Below are 13,242 nucleotides of genomic sequence, written 5' to 3' on the forward strand. Positions count from 1 at the left end.
TGAAATATTTGCCTTTTAAGTTACCTCCAATGGGAGAGAGAAATAAAGAATGATTTGAATTTATTTAGCATCTTTCCTACTACATGTCATCCCAAAGCACTTTACAGCCAATGAAACTTTGTGAAGTTGAGACACTGTTGCAATATAGGGAGCCAATTTGTACAGAGCAAGATCCCAACATGATCCCAGCAGCAGGATAATGAACAAATTGAATAGGATTCTGCTTTCTCTCATTGTCAAATAACTATAAATGATCCTAAGATTGGTACAGGGGACAATGGGGTTATTTTTCACTTTTGGGTTGTGGTTGTGGGGAGTTGTGGGGCAGCATAGTGGCACAGTGCTTAGTACTGCTGCCTCACAGCGCCAGGGACTGGAGTTCAATTCCTGGTTTGGGCCATTGTCTATATAGACCATGTTCATTTTCTTACCATGTCTGAGTAGGCTTCCTCCGGATGCTTTGGTTTTCTCCTACACTCCAAAGAAGTCTCACAACACCCGGTTAAAGTCCAACAGGTTTATTTGGCAGCGCGAGCTTTCAGAGCGCTGCCCCTTCATCAGGTGAGGATCACTCGTAACAATCAGGTGACACTCACCTGATGAAGGGGGCAGGGCTTGTGCTGCCAAATAAACCTACTGGACTTTAACTTGGTGTTTGGAGACTTCTTACTGTGCCTACCCTGGCCTAACACTGGCATCTCCACATCACACTCCAAAGACTTGATGGCTGGGTGAACTGGCCGTGCTAAATTCTCTCTGTGTACCCGAACAGGTGCCAGAGTGTGGCGACTCGGGGATTTTCACAGTAGCTTCATTGCAAAGTGAATGTAAGCCTTACTTGCGACTAATAAAGAAACTTTAACTACATTGAATCATGTTACACCATTTATATACCTATCTTAATTCTAAGTGGAATGCTCTTTAATGGAAAGAAAATTGTCAATAAAGTGAAAGAAAAACATGATTGAACAATCATACTGTTATTCGCACAATGATAATGCTGTGTATTGGAACCATTATTTCAAGCAATTTAGTGCTAAACTAAGCACTGGCATTATCAAGCTGTATCCTGTTATACTAAGCTTTTAATCTCTCTGTAATTAGACTATTGAACTGGAAACACAATTCCTTTAATTTGTGATTATTTTTATGCAGTTAATATTATTACTGTGCAGTTACTCTATTACCACATGATCCAGAATCACAAATGCCCCTCAATACTTCAGCCCAGTAAGTATTGCAAAATATGTACTCAGAATTATGTGTGGCTTTATTTTGTAACCAAATGATAAGAGTATTTGGTTGGCCTCCACAAAGTTCACTCTTCCAGTTGTCTTCCGCTTTCCCCCCTTCTTCTCAACTTGTTGAAGTATAATTTTGTCGAGGAGGCGATGGCCTAGTGTTGTTATCGCCACTGGGGACCCATGCCTCATGAATGAATTAAAAGAAACATTCAGAGGAGGAATACTAGCCCGAATCATGAGGAGCCGATGAGATCACAGTGTTGTCTCTTTTTAAGAAGGCCCAATGCATCTTGCGCCATTTAGACATTAACAGGTCAGTGACAGGCATACCTTGAGATCGAGGACCCCAAAGACGGATGTCCTGCCTACCGCCAGTTAGCTGGCCAATCAGTGACCAGCATCTCTTACGTACTCGACAGCGCCACTAGGGGGTGTTGGTGGTAGTGGCGGGTGCTGCAGGTATTGCTCCCAATCGAAGCCTTGGATTGAGGAGGGATCCAGGCACAGATGAATGATGGTGGAAAAGGAGTCATGGGATGAGGGCCATGGTGGAGCTGAGGTGAGAGGGATTGGCAGCAAGGTCTGAGGGATGGCCTCCAGTGCCACTGTCCCTCCTTCCTTGATGCTGGATTCCTCAGTCAGGTATGTCTTTGATTGAAGGCCCCCTTCTCATGGTCTGCCACCAGGGTGCCTGCAACCAAAAGCGTCACGGTTTGTTTGTTGTCCTGCCCACTACCGGATTAATAGCTGTGGGGGTAGGATGGGGACCTCAAGTTGAAATTAATTAGCTACCTCCCCAATGAAAGAACTTAATCAAAGTGGAGACGGGAAGGTGGGATTGTACCTTCATACCCAATCAAACATTCACACCCAATCAAATGCAATCCAACACCCCCACCACCCCCCAGTAGCCATCAATCACACCATGGCAAATGACAGAGGACTCAGCTCCCAGTGTGAATTGTCTCCCCTGGCCATCACTCCTCCCCCAACCCAGCCCCACACACCACTCGCAAGGCCAAGCTTACTGAGGCCAATTAGCACACAGATCCAGGAACAAACCCTGGGACTCTTTATTCACCTCAGCTCTGCAACAGGTAGAATTTATTTTATCTATATTCTGGAACACCAAACTGTTAAGAGGAGCTCATACACACTTAATCTTTAAAGGTTATTTGTTTATTACTCGCAAGTAAGGCTTGCATTAACACTGCAATGAAGTTACTGTGAAACTCCCCTTGTCCCCACACTCCGGCACCTGTTCAAGTCAATTCACCAAACGAGCACATCTTTCCGACTGTGGGAGGAAATCGGAGCACCTGGAGGAAACCCACGCAGACACGGGGAGAATGTGCAAACTCCACACAGACTGTGACCCAAGGTGGAATCGAACCCATGTCCCTGAGCCAGCAGTGCTAACCACTGCGCCACCGTTCCGCCCCTGGATCTCCTAATTGTATGCATAAACAAACTCAAAATGAAATCCTCCTCCTTTCTCAATTAATAATTGCCCTACAATTCTTCATCATGTACAATTTGTGTGGAGGGCAGTGAGTTCGAGACTGAGGGGAGTTGCTTTGGAAGAAGGTTTCAAACAAGAATAGGTACAAGCTGTCTGACGGAATTGGAAACAGCTTGTCATCATTCCGAGATGCTTTGTATTCCCACCATTTTCTATTTCCATTTGGCTAGACTGTGTTTGAGAGTGTACCAGTATTATTCAATATGATGTCAGTTTTTACTTTGATAAACAGCAGATTGGAGCCACGAGAAATCAGTAAGTTCCAAAGGCTTGTAGCTGCCCACTAAACAGCCTAATCCAGTAATTGGTGCAGTCTGCCTATACATTATTAATGCTGAATGTTTAGTTGGCTTGTTCTTTGTGGAGATTGTCCATATCTGATTTCCTTCTGCATAATAAATGTGCTTTTTTTTAACGCAATAATCTTCCAGTTGTTTCCTTTTCTCCTGTATTGCTCTATTATTCAAAGATAATGTTCCAGAGTAAATATTTCTATGATGAAGTACAGTTGTTTCATCTGTCATGGTTATCACAGAAGAAATAGAAGTCCCTGCAAATGTACATTGATGAGACTACATCTGGAATACTGGGGTGGGATTTTCCAGCTGCACTCGCCCCCAAACCAAATATCCCGCCCGAGGTTAATGGACTTTTGCATGGTCTCCCCCCACGATTCCCGTGGCGGGCAGGACCGGGATATTCCACCCACTGTGTACAGTTTTGGTGTCTTTATTTGAAAAGTAGATATCATTGCGTTAGAAAGCAGCTGAGAGAAGGTTCACTTGTCTCATTCTGAGGATGGATGAAGGAAGATTGAACAGGTTGTCACTGAAGAATGTGAGGTGATCTTGAAACATATGGCTTCAAGAAAAAAAACCTTTTCCCAAAAATAGGGGAGTTTAAAACTGGAGGGCATCGGTTTAAGGTGAGAGGAGAGAGATACAAAAGTGTCCAGAGGGGCATTCTTTTCACACAGAGAGTAATGAGTGTCTGGAACAAGCTGCCAGAGGTAGTAGTAGAGGTGGGTACAATGTTGTCTTTTAAAAAGCATTTAGATAGCTATGGGTAAGATGGCTTTAGAGGGATATGGGCCAAATGCAAGCAAATGGGGTTAGCTTAGGGGTTTAAAAAAAAGGGCAGCATTGGCAAGTTGGGTCAAAGGGCCTGTTTCCATGCTGTAAACCTCTATGACTCTATGGTAGCATAGTTACCGGGAGGATCTTACTGCCTGTGGGAGAAAGTAGAACAAGTTTCTCCCACAGAAGTGGTTTAAGAGATGTTGACTGTTTAAGGTGGAGGTGAGGAGAATGTTTTTTTTCTCAGAAGGTTATTAGTCTGTGGAATTTCTTCCCCAGGGAGTAGTGGAATCTATTCAAGGCAGAGGTAGAAGATTTATTGGCAGGCAAGGAAGCCTATTGCGGGGGTGTCGGGGGGGGAGTGTCTTATAGAGAACAGAATTGAGGCCACAGCCAGATCAGCCATGATCTTATTGAATCATTAGGTCAGGAGGCTGGAAGGACTGAATGGCCTCATGTTCCGAAGTCCTATGTTCTCACCCAGGCCCTATCCCCGTTAACGCCACGTATTTACCCTGCTAATCCCTGACATCACCTAACCTACACATCTTTAGAGTGCGGGAGTAAACCTGAGCCCCTGAAGGAAATCCATGCAGACACGGGGAGAAACTCTTTATTACTGAAATGTAGCACCGACCAGGAACCAAAACTGAGACCATTGTATTCTACTTTCTCCAGATTTCACCAATTCATTTTTTCCGTCCTTTCATGGGATGTGAGCATTGTTATAGAATTATAGAGTCATAGTGGAAACAGGCCCTTCGGCCCAACTTGTCCATGCCACCCTTTCTTTTAACGACGAAGCTAGTCCCAATTGCCTGTGCTTGGCCCATATATCTCGATAGCCTATACGCTCTGGAATTTAGAAGAATGAGGGGAGAGCAAATTGAGGTTTTCAAGATGATAAAAGGGATGGATAAGGTAGACGTGGAGCAGATGCTTCCTTCTATGGGTCATTCTAGGATGAAAGGTCATAGTCGTAGGATAAGGGGTAGCAAATTTAAAACAGAGTTGAGGAGAAATTATTTCTGTCAAAGGGTTGTGAATATGGAATGGGTGCTGGGACAGCAAGTACATTTAAGGAGGAGTTGGACGGATTTTTAAATGGTAATGGGTTGAAGGGTTATGGGGAGGAAAATGGGGATGAGGAGCATATCAGCCACGATCGAATGGCAGAGCAGACTCAATGGGGAGAATGACCTAAATCTGCTCCTTTACCTTATGAAGTTATGAGAAGCACGGTGCTTGTGGAACTATGACAGACTCCAGAATCCTTTCAGATTGTACAATGTCAATGCTCTGCCTCAGTTGAACTTGTGTATGACTTATCAGTACTGTCCTGTGAGCTGATGGCACAGCAGCACATGGTGATACATATTGCAAGTCCTTGCAGCTTACAATGTCCCAAAATTCTTGTTCATTTTAACTGAAGAGTTTGCAAGTTCTCGACATCCTCGTTTAACCTGTTCAGTGATTGGAGGAGCTGAGCAATGAACAGGGCTTGTGGTAGAAGAGAGTAAAGATTATATAAAATATATTAATGTAGAATAAACATAATTTTAAAAAATTTATTCATGGGACATGGACATTGCTGGCTGGCCAGTATTTATTGTCCATCGTTCATTGCCTTGTTGACATCCCATGAAAGGGAGTAAAAAAATGAAGTGGTGGTGAGCTGCCTTCTTGAAATGATGCAGTCCATGTGTTGTGGGTTGACTCACAATGCTATGAAGAGAGAGCTATAGGATTTTGACCCAGCAACTGTGAAGGAATGGCACTATATTTCCAATATGGATGAGTGACTGGCTTGAAGGAGAGCTTGGTGTTTCCATGTATCTGCTGGAATCAATTGGGCCAGTGGGCTGACAAATGGTAGATGGAGTTTAATTTAGATAAATGCAAGGTGATGCATTTTGGTAGATTGAACCAGGGCAGGACTTACTCAGTTAATGGTAGGGTGTTTGGGAGAGTTACAGAACAAAGAGATCTAGGGATGCAGGTTCACAGCTCATTGAAAGTGGAGTCACAAATGAACAGAGTGGTGAAGAAGGCATTCAGCATACTTGGTTTCATTGATCAGAACATTGGATTCAGGAGTTGGGGCATCTTGTTGAAGTTGTACAAGACATTGGTAAGGCCCCATTTGGAATACTGTATGCAGTTCTGGTCACTCTATTATAGAAAGGATATTATTAAACTAGAAAGAGTGCAGAAGAAATTTACTAGGATGCCTCCAGGACTTGATGGTTTGAGTTATAAGGAAAGGCTAGATAGACTGGGACTTCTTTCTCTGGAGCTGTAGAAGGCTGAGGGGTGATCTTATAGAGGTCTACAAAATAATGAGGGGCATAGATCAGCTAGATAGTCAATATTTTTTCCAAAAGGTAGTGGAGTCTCAGACCACAGGGCATAGGTTTAAGGTGAGGGGGGCAATTTTTTTCACACAGAGCGTGATGAGTGTCTGGAACAAGCTGCAGACATAATAGTAGAGCCAGGTACAAATTTGTCTTTTAAAAAGTGTTTCAACAGTTACATGTGTAAGATGGGTATAGAAGAATGTGGCCAAATGCGGGCAATTGGGGCTAGTTTAAGAAAAAGAGCAGCATGGACAAGTTGGGCTGAAGCGCCTTTTTTCTCTATGACTGTAAACCTCTGTGAGTCTGTGCTGCCCTTGTCCTTCGAGATTAAAGTGGTCATGGGTTAACAATTATTAATGGTTCAAACAAAATGAGCAGAAATAAATGATGTAATGAGAAAAGCAAGTTGCAACATTTGAGAGAAGCAAAGTAGATGTGGGAATGGGGACCTGAAGGAGCAATAAAGGAAAATGAGTGAGGAAGAAAATGTTGAGGAGATAACAAGAGAAGACTTCCTCTTATCCGTACGGTTAATGACATTATAAGTCAGCTTATGAACATTCGCTTCACTAAATTGTTGCAACTTAACCCAACAAAGCCCTGCCAACTGTGGCTCAGTTAGTTGCACTCTTGTATCTGCGTCCAAAAGGTTCAAGAACCACTTTTGGTCATTTCTGGATTTGGACATGAAAAAAACCCCTGAAATTCCAAAGCAGTATGGAGGGAGGACTGCACTGTTTCAGGTATCTTCTTTCAGCTAAAAGCCTAAACCAATGTTGTGCCTGACTTTCTCATGTAAAAAGTCCCACAGATTATTTTGAAGAAGAGTTGGTGTTTTATCTTCAATGTCCAGGTCAATAATTATCCATGAGTCACATCACAAAGACAGATTTCCTGGTGATTATTGCTGTTGGAGGAGCAAACAACAGAGTCTCAGAGACTGTTGTTCTAAAGGGGTAGTTGATCCCCTGTCTGAGAGCGAACATCTAACCCCTCAAAGAGGAGTTCCTCACTTTATAATCTGTTAAAAGTGTGAGAGAGACAGTACAGTTTGCTCTTCAGCAACTTTTAGTGGTTAAGTCAAAATAACTACCTCAGGCTCTCTCCATAAAATCAACAAATAATAATTTATTTATCCAACTAACATTGAACAGGTTAAACTATTAACAAATCAAATTAAACAGCATTCTAACATAATGCTGTTTAGATAAACACAATTCCCACTTATTAACAGAAAAATAGAACTTTTAGTCACATACGACCAAGTTTTATATTCTGGAATCTTCTATCTTCTTTCTTCTATCTGGAATCTCTGTCTTCTTTTGGTACCTTTACTATTCAGATGAGGCTTTGAGCTAAACACAGTGGCAGAGAGCAGTTGCTGTATCTCTCTGGAGCTGAGAGCTGTCTCTTATATCCCTGGAGACATAACAACATCCCCATAATAGGATTGGTTCTTAGGTTATCAAAACATCAAATTTAAATCTACTCGGCTACTGAAAGCTAAGTGCCTAGTTTGAACTGATTGTCTAAAATTCAAAAACAGCCTGTTGTCTAGGCACCACTACTGTTTGGTCCTTGAGACAATGTTTCACTTAGGGCTCTCTGTGTACTTGCATTTTTCTTAAATACAGCAAAAAAAACTACCTCTTTAACTGACAATTTTACAAACCCCAACTTTGCAACTCTGTGTAGAGCTTCAACTAAGCGGTTTAGTCAAGCTTGTTCAACATGCATGAGGGAGAGCACTTGGAGCTAAAATTCAAGATTGCTTCTGAGCTTACTCCATCCCATGGGTTCTTACAGTAGTCTTGTATCTTTTTGCGTTACAATGTTTACATGCAAAATTCTAATTAAGTCATCATCTTGTTGCTCTAAGCCCCAATTTTGTCACATTGTGCTATCTCAATTGCCCTATGTGTTTTTTTTTTATCTTTAACCATTCTCTTTTTATGTCCTATATTGATCACATCGACCTCGTTGTAATAGCAAATCATTACAAGTACCTCCTAACATGTAAATTTCAGTTATGGAAATCAATTACACCAGTTATCACCTCTTCGTCCATATCTCTGATGCTTGGTTAGTTTTACAGAGACATAATGGATCCTATGCATTCTGCCCGGACATTGTGCGGTCATGCTAAATAGTATTGATTTTTATTGTTACTGCAATCTCTGAAGAGTAGTATCTGGGGTGTGACTGTCCAGTACTGCCTGGGAGATAGTTGTTTATAGTTTGTCTTCATGTGCCTTCCTGTAGTAAGTTTCAATATTTCAGTCAGGCTTGTATCTTTCTGTCCTTTCCAATCTTGTTGCCGCCGAACCTCCCTTTTAACCCTTCTACAATGACATAGCTGTTTGTTGGAGCTTGCAATGTGCTGTTGTGTTTCCTACATTATGACAGTGACTGTATTTCCGAAGTATTTGGAAGTATTTGGTGCACAAAAAAAGTTGATTTGTTGGTTAGGAAGAAGAAGGAGGCTTATGTTCGGATGAGGCTTGAGGGCTCGGGTAGTGCAGTAGAAAGCTTTAGATTGGCTAGGAGGGAGTTGAAGAGGGAGTTAAGAAGGGCTAGAAGAGGGCATGAGATGACTTTGGCTGATAGGATTAAGGAGAATCCTAAGGCGTTCTATAGGTATGTCAAGAACAGAAGGTTGGTTAGGGCAAGATTAGGTCCAGTTACAGACAGTAGGGGGAAGTTGTGTGTGGAACCGGAAGAGATTGGAGAGGCATTGAACCATTATTTCTCTTCGGTGTTCACGCAGGACGATATGAATGTAGCTGAGGAGGTCACTGGGGTGAAGGGGTGTAAAATAGAAAGTATTTTAGTTGATACAGAGGATGTGTTGGATATTCTAGAAGGGTTGAAAATAGATAAGTCCCCTGGTCCAGACGGGACTTACCCTAGGATTCTATGGGAGGCAAGAGAGGTGATTGCAGAGCCACTGGCTCTGATCTTCAGGTCGTCGTTGGTCTCTGGTATAGTACCGGAAGATTGGAGGACAGCGAATGTTGTCCCATTGTTTAAGAAGGGGAGCAGAGACTTCCCTGGGAATTATAGACCAGTGAGTCTTACTTCTGTAGTGGGCAAGGTTTTAGAAAGAATTATTAGGGATAGGATTTATAGTTATTTGGAGAGTAATGAATTGATTAGAGATAGTCAGCATGGTTTTGTAGCGGGAAGGTCGTGCCTTATTAACCTTATTGAGTTCTTTGAGAAGGTGACCAAAGAGGTGGATAGGGGTAAGGCAGTAGACGTGGTATATATGGATTTTAGTAAGGCGTTTGATAAGGTTCACCATGGTATGCTTCTGCAGAAAATGCAGATGTATGGGATTGGTGGTAATTTAGGTACTTGGATCAGGAATTGGTTAGCAGATAGGAGACAGAGGGTGGTGGTTGATGGTAATTATTCATCATGGAGTTCGGTTACGAGTGGTGTGCCTCAGGGATCTGTTTTGGGGCCACTGCTGTTTGTAATCTTTATTAATGATCTGGATGAGGGTATAGTTGGGTGGATTAGTAAGTTTGCTGATGACACCAAAGTCGGAGGTGTGGTAGATTGTGAGGAAGGGTGTCGAAGTTTGCAGGGTGACTTGGACAGGTTGCAGAGCTGGGTCGCGAGGTGGCGGATGGAGTTTAATGCGGAGAAGTGTGAGGTAATCCATTTCGGTAGGAATAACAGATGTGTTGAGTATAGGGCTAACGGGAGGACTTTGAATAGAGTGGAGGAGCAGAGGGATCTAGGTGTATGTGTACATAGATCCCTGAAAGTTGGGAATCAAGTAGATAAGGTTGTTAAGAAGGCGTACGGTGTCTTGGCGTTTATTGGTAGGGGGATTGAATTTAGGAGTCGCAGCGTCATGTTGCAACTGTACACAACTCTGGTGCGGCCGCACTTGGAGTACTGTGTGCAGTTCTGGTCCCCACATTACAGGAAGGATGTGGAGGCTTTGGAGAGGGTGCAGAGGAGGTTTACCAGGATGTTGCCTGGTATGCAGGGGAGGTCCTATGAGGAGAGACTGAGGGATTTGGGGTTGTTTTCACTGGAAAGAAGGCGGCTAAGAGGGGATCTTATAGAAACATATAAGATGATTAGAGGTTTAGATAGGGTGGATGGTGATAGCCTGTTTCCTCGGATGGAGAAATCTAGCACGAGGGGGCATGGCTTTAAATTAAGGGGGGGTAGTTATAGGACGGATGTCAGGGGCAGGTTCTTTACCCAGAGGGTGGTGAGGGACTGGAATGCCCTGCCTGCTGCAGTTGTAAATGCGCCTAGTTTGGGGGCGTTTAAGAGATTGGTGGATAGGTTTATGGACGAAAAGGGATTGGTTTAGATTAGTGGGTCAATGTTTTTTTTTAAAAATAAGACTGGTCGGCGCAACATTGTGGGCCGAAGGGCCTGTTCCGCGCTGTAATGTTCTATGTTCTATGTTCTATTTCATTTGCTGTTAAGTATTTTGGGATGCCCTGAGGTTATGAAAGGTACTATAGAAATGCAAATCCTGTTTTATTTTCTGTAACAGAAGGAATCAGATCCATAATGGATAATGTGAAATCTTCGAACATTTCCAAATGATTTGAGTTGCTTAGAAAGTTATGTTTACAATGTCATAAATAGATAACAAATTTCTACTGCAAAATGAAAGAGCTAGATATATTTGCATTTATTAACAGGGTGTTTGAGTTTAAGAGCTGTGAGGTTATGCTGCAACTATACTGGACCTTGGTGGGGCCACATTTGGAAAATTGTGCGCAGTTCTGGTCACTTCACTATAAAAAGGATGTGGAAGCATTGGAAAGCGTGCAGAGGAGATTTATTAGGATGCTGCCTGGTTTGGAGGGTAGGTCTTATGAGGAAAGGTTGAGGGAGCTGGGGCTTTTCTGTTTAGAGAGGAAGAGGATGAGAGGCAATTTAATAGAGGTTTATAAGATGATGAGGGGGATAGATAGAGTGGAGGTTCAGAGACTATTTCCTCGGGTGGATGTAGCTGTCACTAGGGGGCATAACTTTAAGGTTCATGGTGAGAGATATAGGAGGGATGTCCGAGATAGATTCTTTACTCAGAGAGTGGTTGAAGTGTGGAATTCACTGCCTGCTGTAACAGTGGAGTCGGACACTTTAGGAACTTTCAAGCGGTTATTGGATGGGCACATGGAGCACACCAGAATGGTAAGGAGTGGGATAGCTTGATCTTAGGTTTGGACATAGCTCAGCACAACATCGAGGGCTGAAGGTCCTGTACTGTGCTGTACTGTGCTGTACTGTTCTATGTTTTTATGTTTCTACTTTGATTTTGATTTGATTTGATTTTAGTTTATTATCGTCACACGTGTGAGTATTGAGTGAAAATTATTGTTTTTTGCATGCTATACACACAAGCATACTATCCATTGAGAAGGAAACAAGAGAGTGCAGAATGTAATGTTATAGCCATAGCTAGGGTGTATAGAAAGATCAACTTAATGTGAAATAAGCCCATTCAAAAGTCTGATGGCAGCTGGAAAGCAGCTGTTCTTGAGTCAGTTGATCCGTGACTTCAGACTTTTATATCTTTTTCCCAATGGAAGAAGGTGGAAGAGAATATGGCTGTGGTGCGTGGGGTCCTTGATTTTGTTGGTTGCTTTTCCAAAGCAGGAGGAGGTATGTTCAGAGTCAGTGGACGGGAGGTTGATTTGAGTGATGGATTGGGCAACATTCACAACCTTAGATAGTTCACTGTCAGCTTGGGCAGAACAGAAGCCATACCAAGCTGTGATGCAACCAGAAGGAGTGCTTTCTATATTGCATCTGTAAAAATTGATGAGAGCTGACATGCCAAATTTCAGTAAAATGTCTGACAACACCAGGTTTAAGTCCAGCCGCAAATAAATCGGTTGGACTTAAACCTGGTGTTGTCAGACTTTTTACTGTGTTTACCCCAGTCCAACGCCGGCATATCCACATCATGCCAAATTTCCTTAGTTTTTTGAGAAAGTAGAGGCATTGGTGGGCTTTCTTAACTATTGTGTCAGCATGGAGGGACCAGAGTAGGTTGTTGGTGATCTGGACATCTAAAAACTTGAAGCTTTCGACCATTTCCACTTTGTCCCTGTTGATGTAGACGGGCATTTTCTCCACTACAGTGACACTACATGTCAGCGACTCCTTCGTTTTGTTGACATTGAGGGAGACATTATTGTCTTCACACCAGTTCACCAGATAGATGGAACAGACAGAAAATAGACTCGAAGGTAAAAAGAAGAAGATAGGCTTAACAAAAGTCGATCAAGATGTACATTTCATCAGAAAAACATTTGAAAAACCATTAACTCAGTTGTCTCATTGCTTCTTTTGGATGTATGAAGTATTTAAGGAATTATTGATTAAAAGCTGTCATTGTTAATCTCTTTCTGTCATCTTTCTCCATAGGCTTTTCCTGGAAACTCTAATGCAGACAGCGTTGTGCACTACAAACTGCAGTACTCCATCAGAGCCAGATTCCTTCGCTTTGCCCCTCTTGAGTGGAATCCAACCGGTCGAATAGGAATGAGAGTTGAGGTTTATGGCTGCTCCTACAGTAAGTACACGTTAACAAAGGAAATGAATGTGCATCTATTTCTAAGTGATTATCTTTGTAGGAAATGGGTTGTTGATCACACCATAATGAGGTACTTTGTTTAATGTTGAAGAGAGAGAGAGTGACAAACACTTGCATTTAAGCAGCTATGTACATCCCTCAAAGTGTTTTGTCTGACAAGAGTTGCTTTCAAAGTGCTCTCATGCTCATGTAAATAAACACAGCCACTTGGTGCGCAGCAAGATCCCAAAGAACAGCTCGTTTAATTCAGCAGTCAGTTTTCACTTGTACGCGAGCCTGGAGCTCAAAACTACCGAACTCAGTGTGCTCACAGACCCATTAAGTGGCTGGTTTGGTAAAATAAATAAATAAAAATGTTCTAGCTTGCACAGGACAACTCCTTGGAGATAATCTAGACAGAGCAGAGGAGTTTTGTTCTGTATTTACTTGTGCTTGAAATAGAAAGTGGTTGATTCCCCAG

General features: G+C 42.5%; 1 protein-coding gene across 1 annotated transcript in view; it reads left to right on the forward strand.

Annotated features, from left to right (window-relative positions):
• LOC145350301 (contactin-associated protein-like 5) overlaps positions 1-13,242 on the forward strand; it is a 1,016,709-nt gene that overhangs the window by 385,222 nt on the left and 618,245 nt on the right. Inside the window, exon 4 of the mRNA XM_080199494.1 lies at positions 12,614-12,761. Coding sequence (XP_080055620.1) covers positions 12,614-12,761 — 148 coding nt within the window. The remainder of the gene's footprint in view (positions 1-12,613; positions 12,762-13,242) is intronic.

The sequence above is a fragment of the Carcharhinus amblyrhynchos genome, chromosome 11, assembly GCF_965287045.1.
Source record: "Carcharhinus amblyrhynchos chromosome 11, sCarAmb.v2.hapA, whole genome shotgun sequence".
Lineage (NCBI taxonomy): Eukaryota > Metazoa > Chordata > Chondrichthyes > Carcharhiniformes > Carcharhinidae > Carcharhinus > Carcharhinus amblyrhynchos.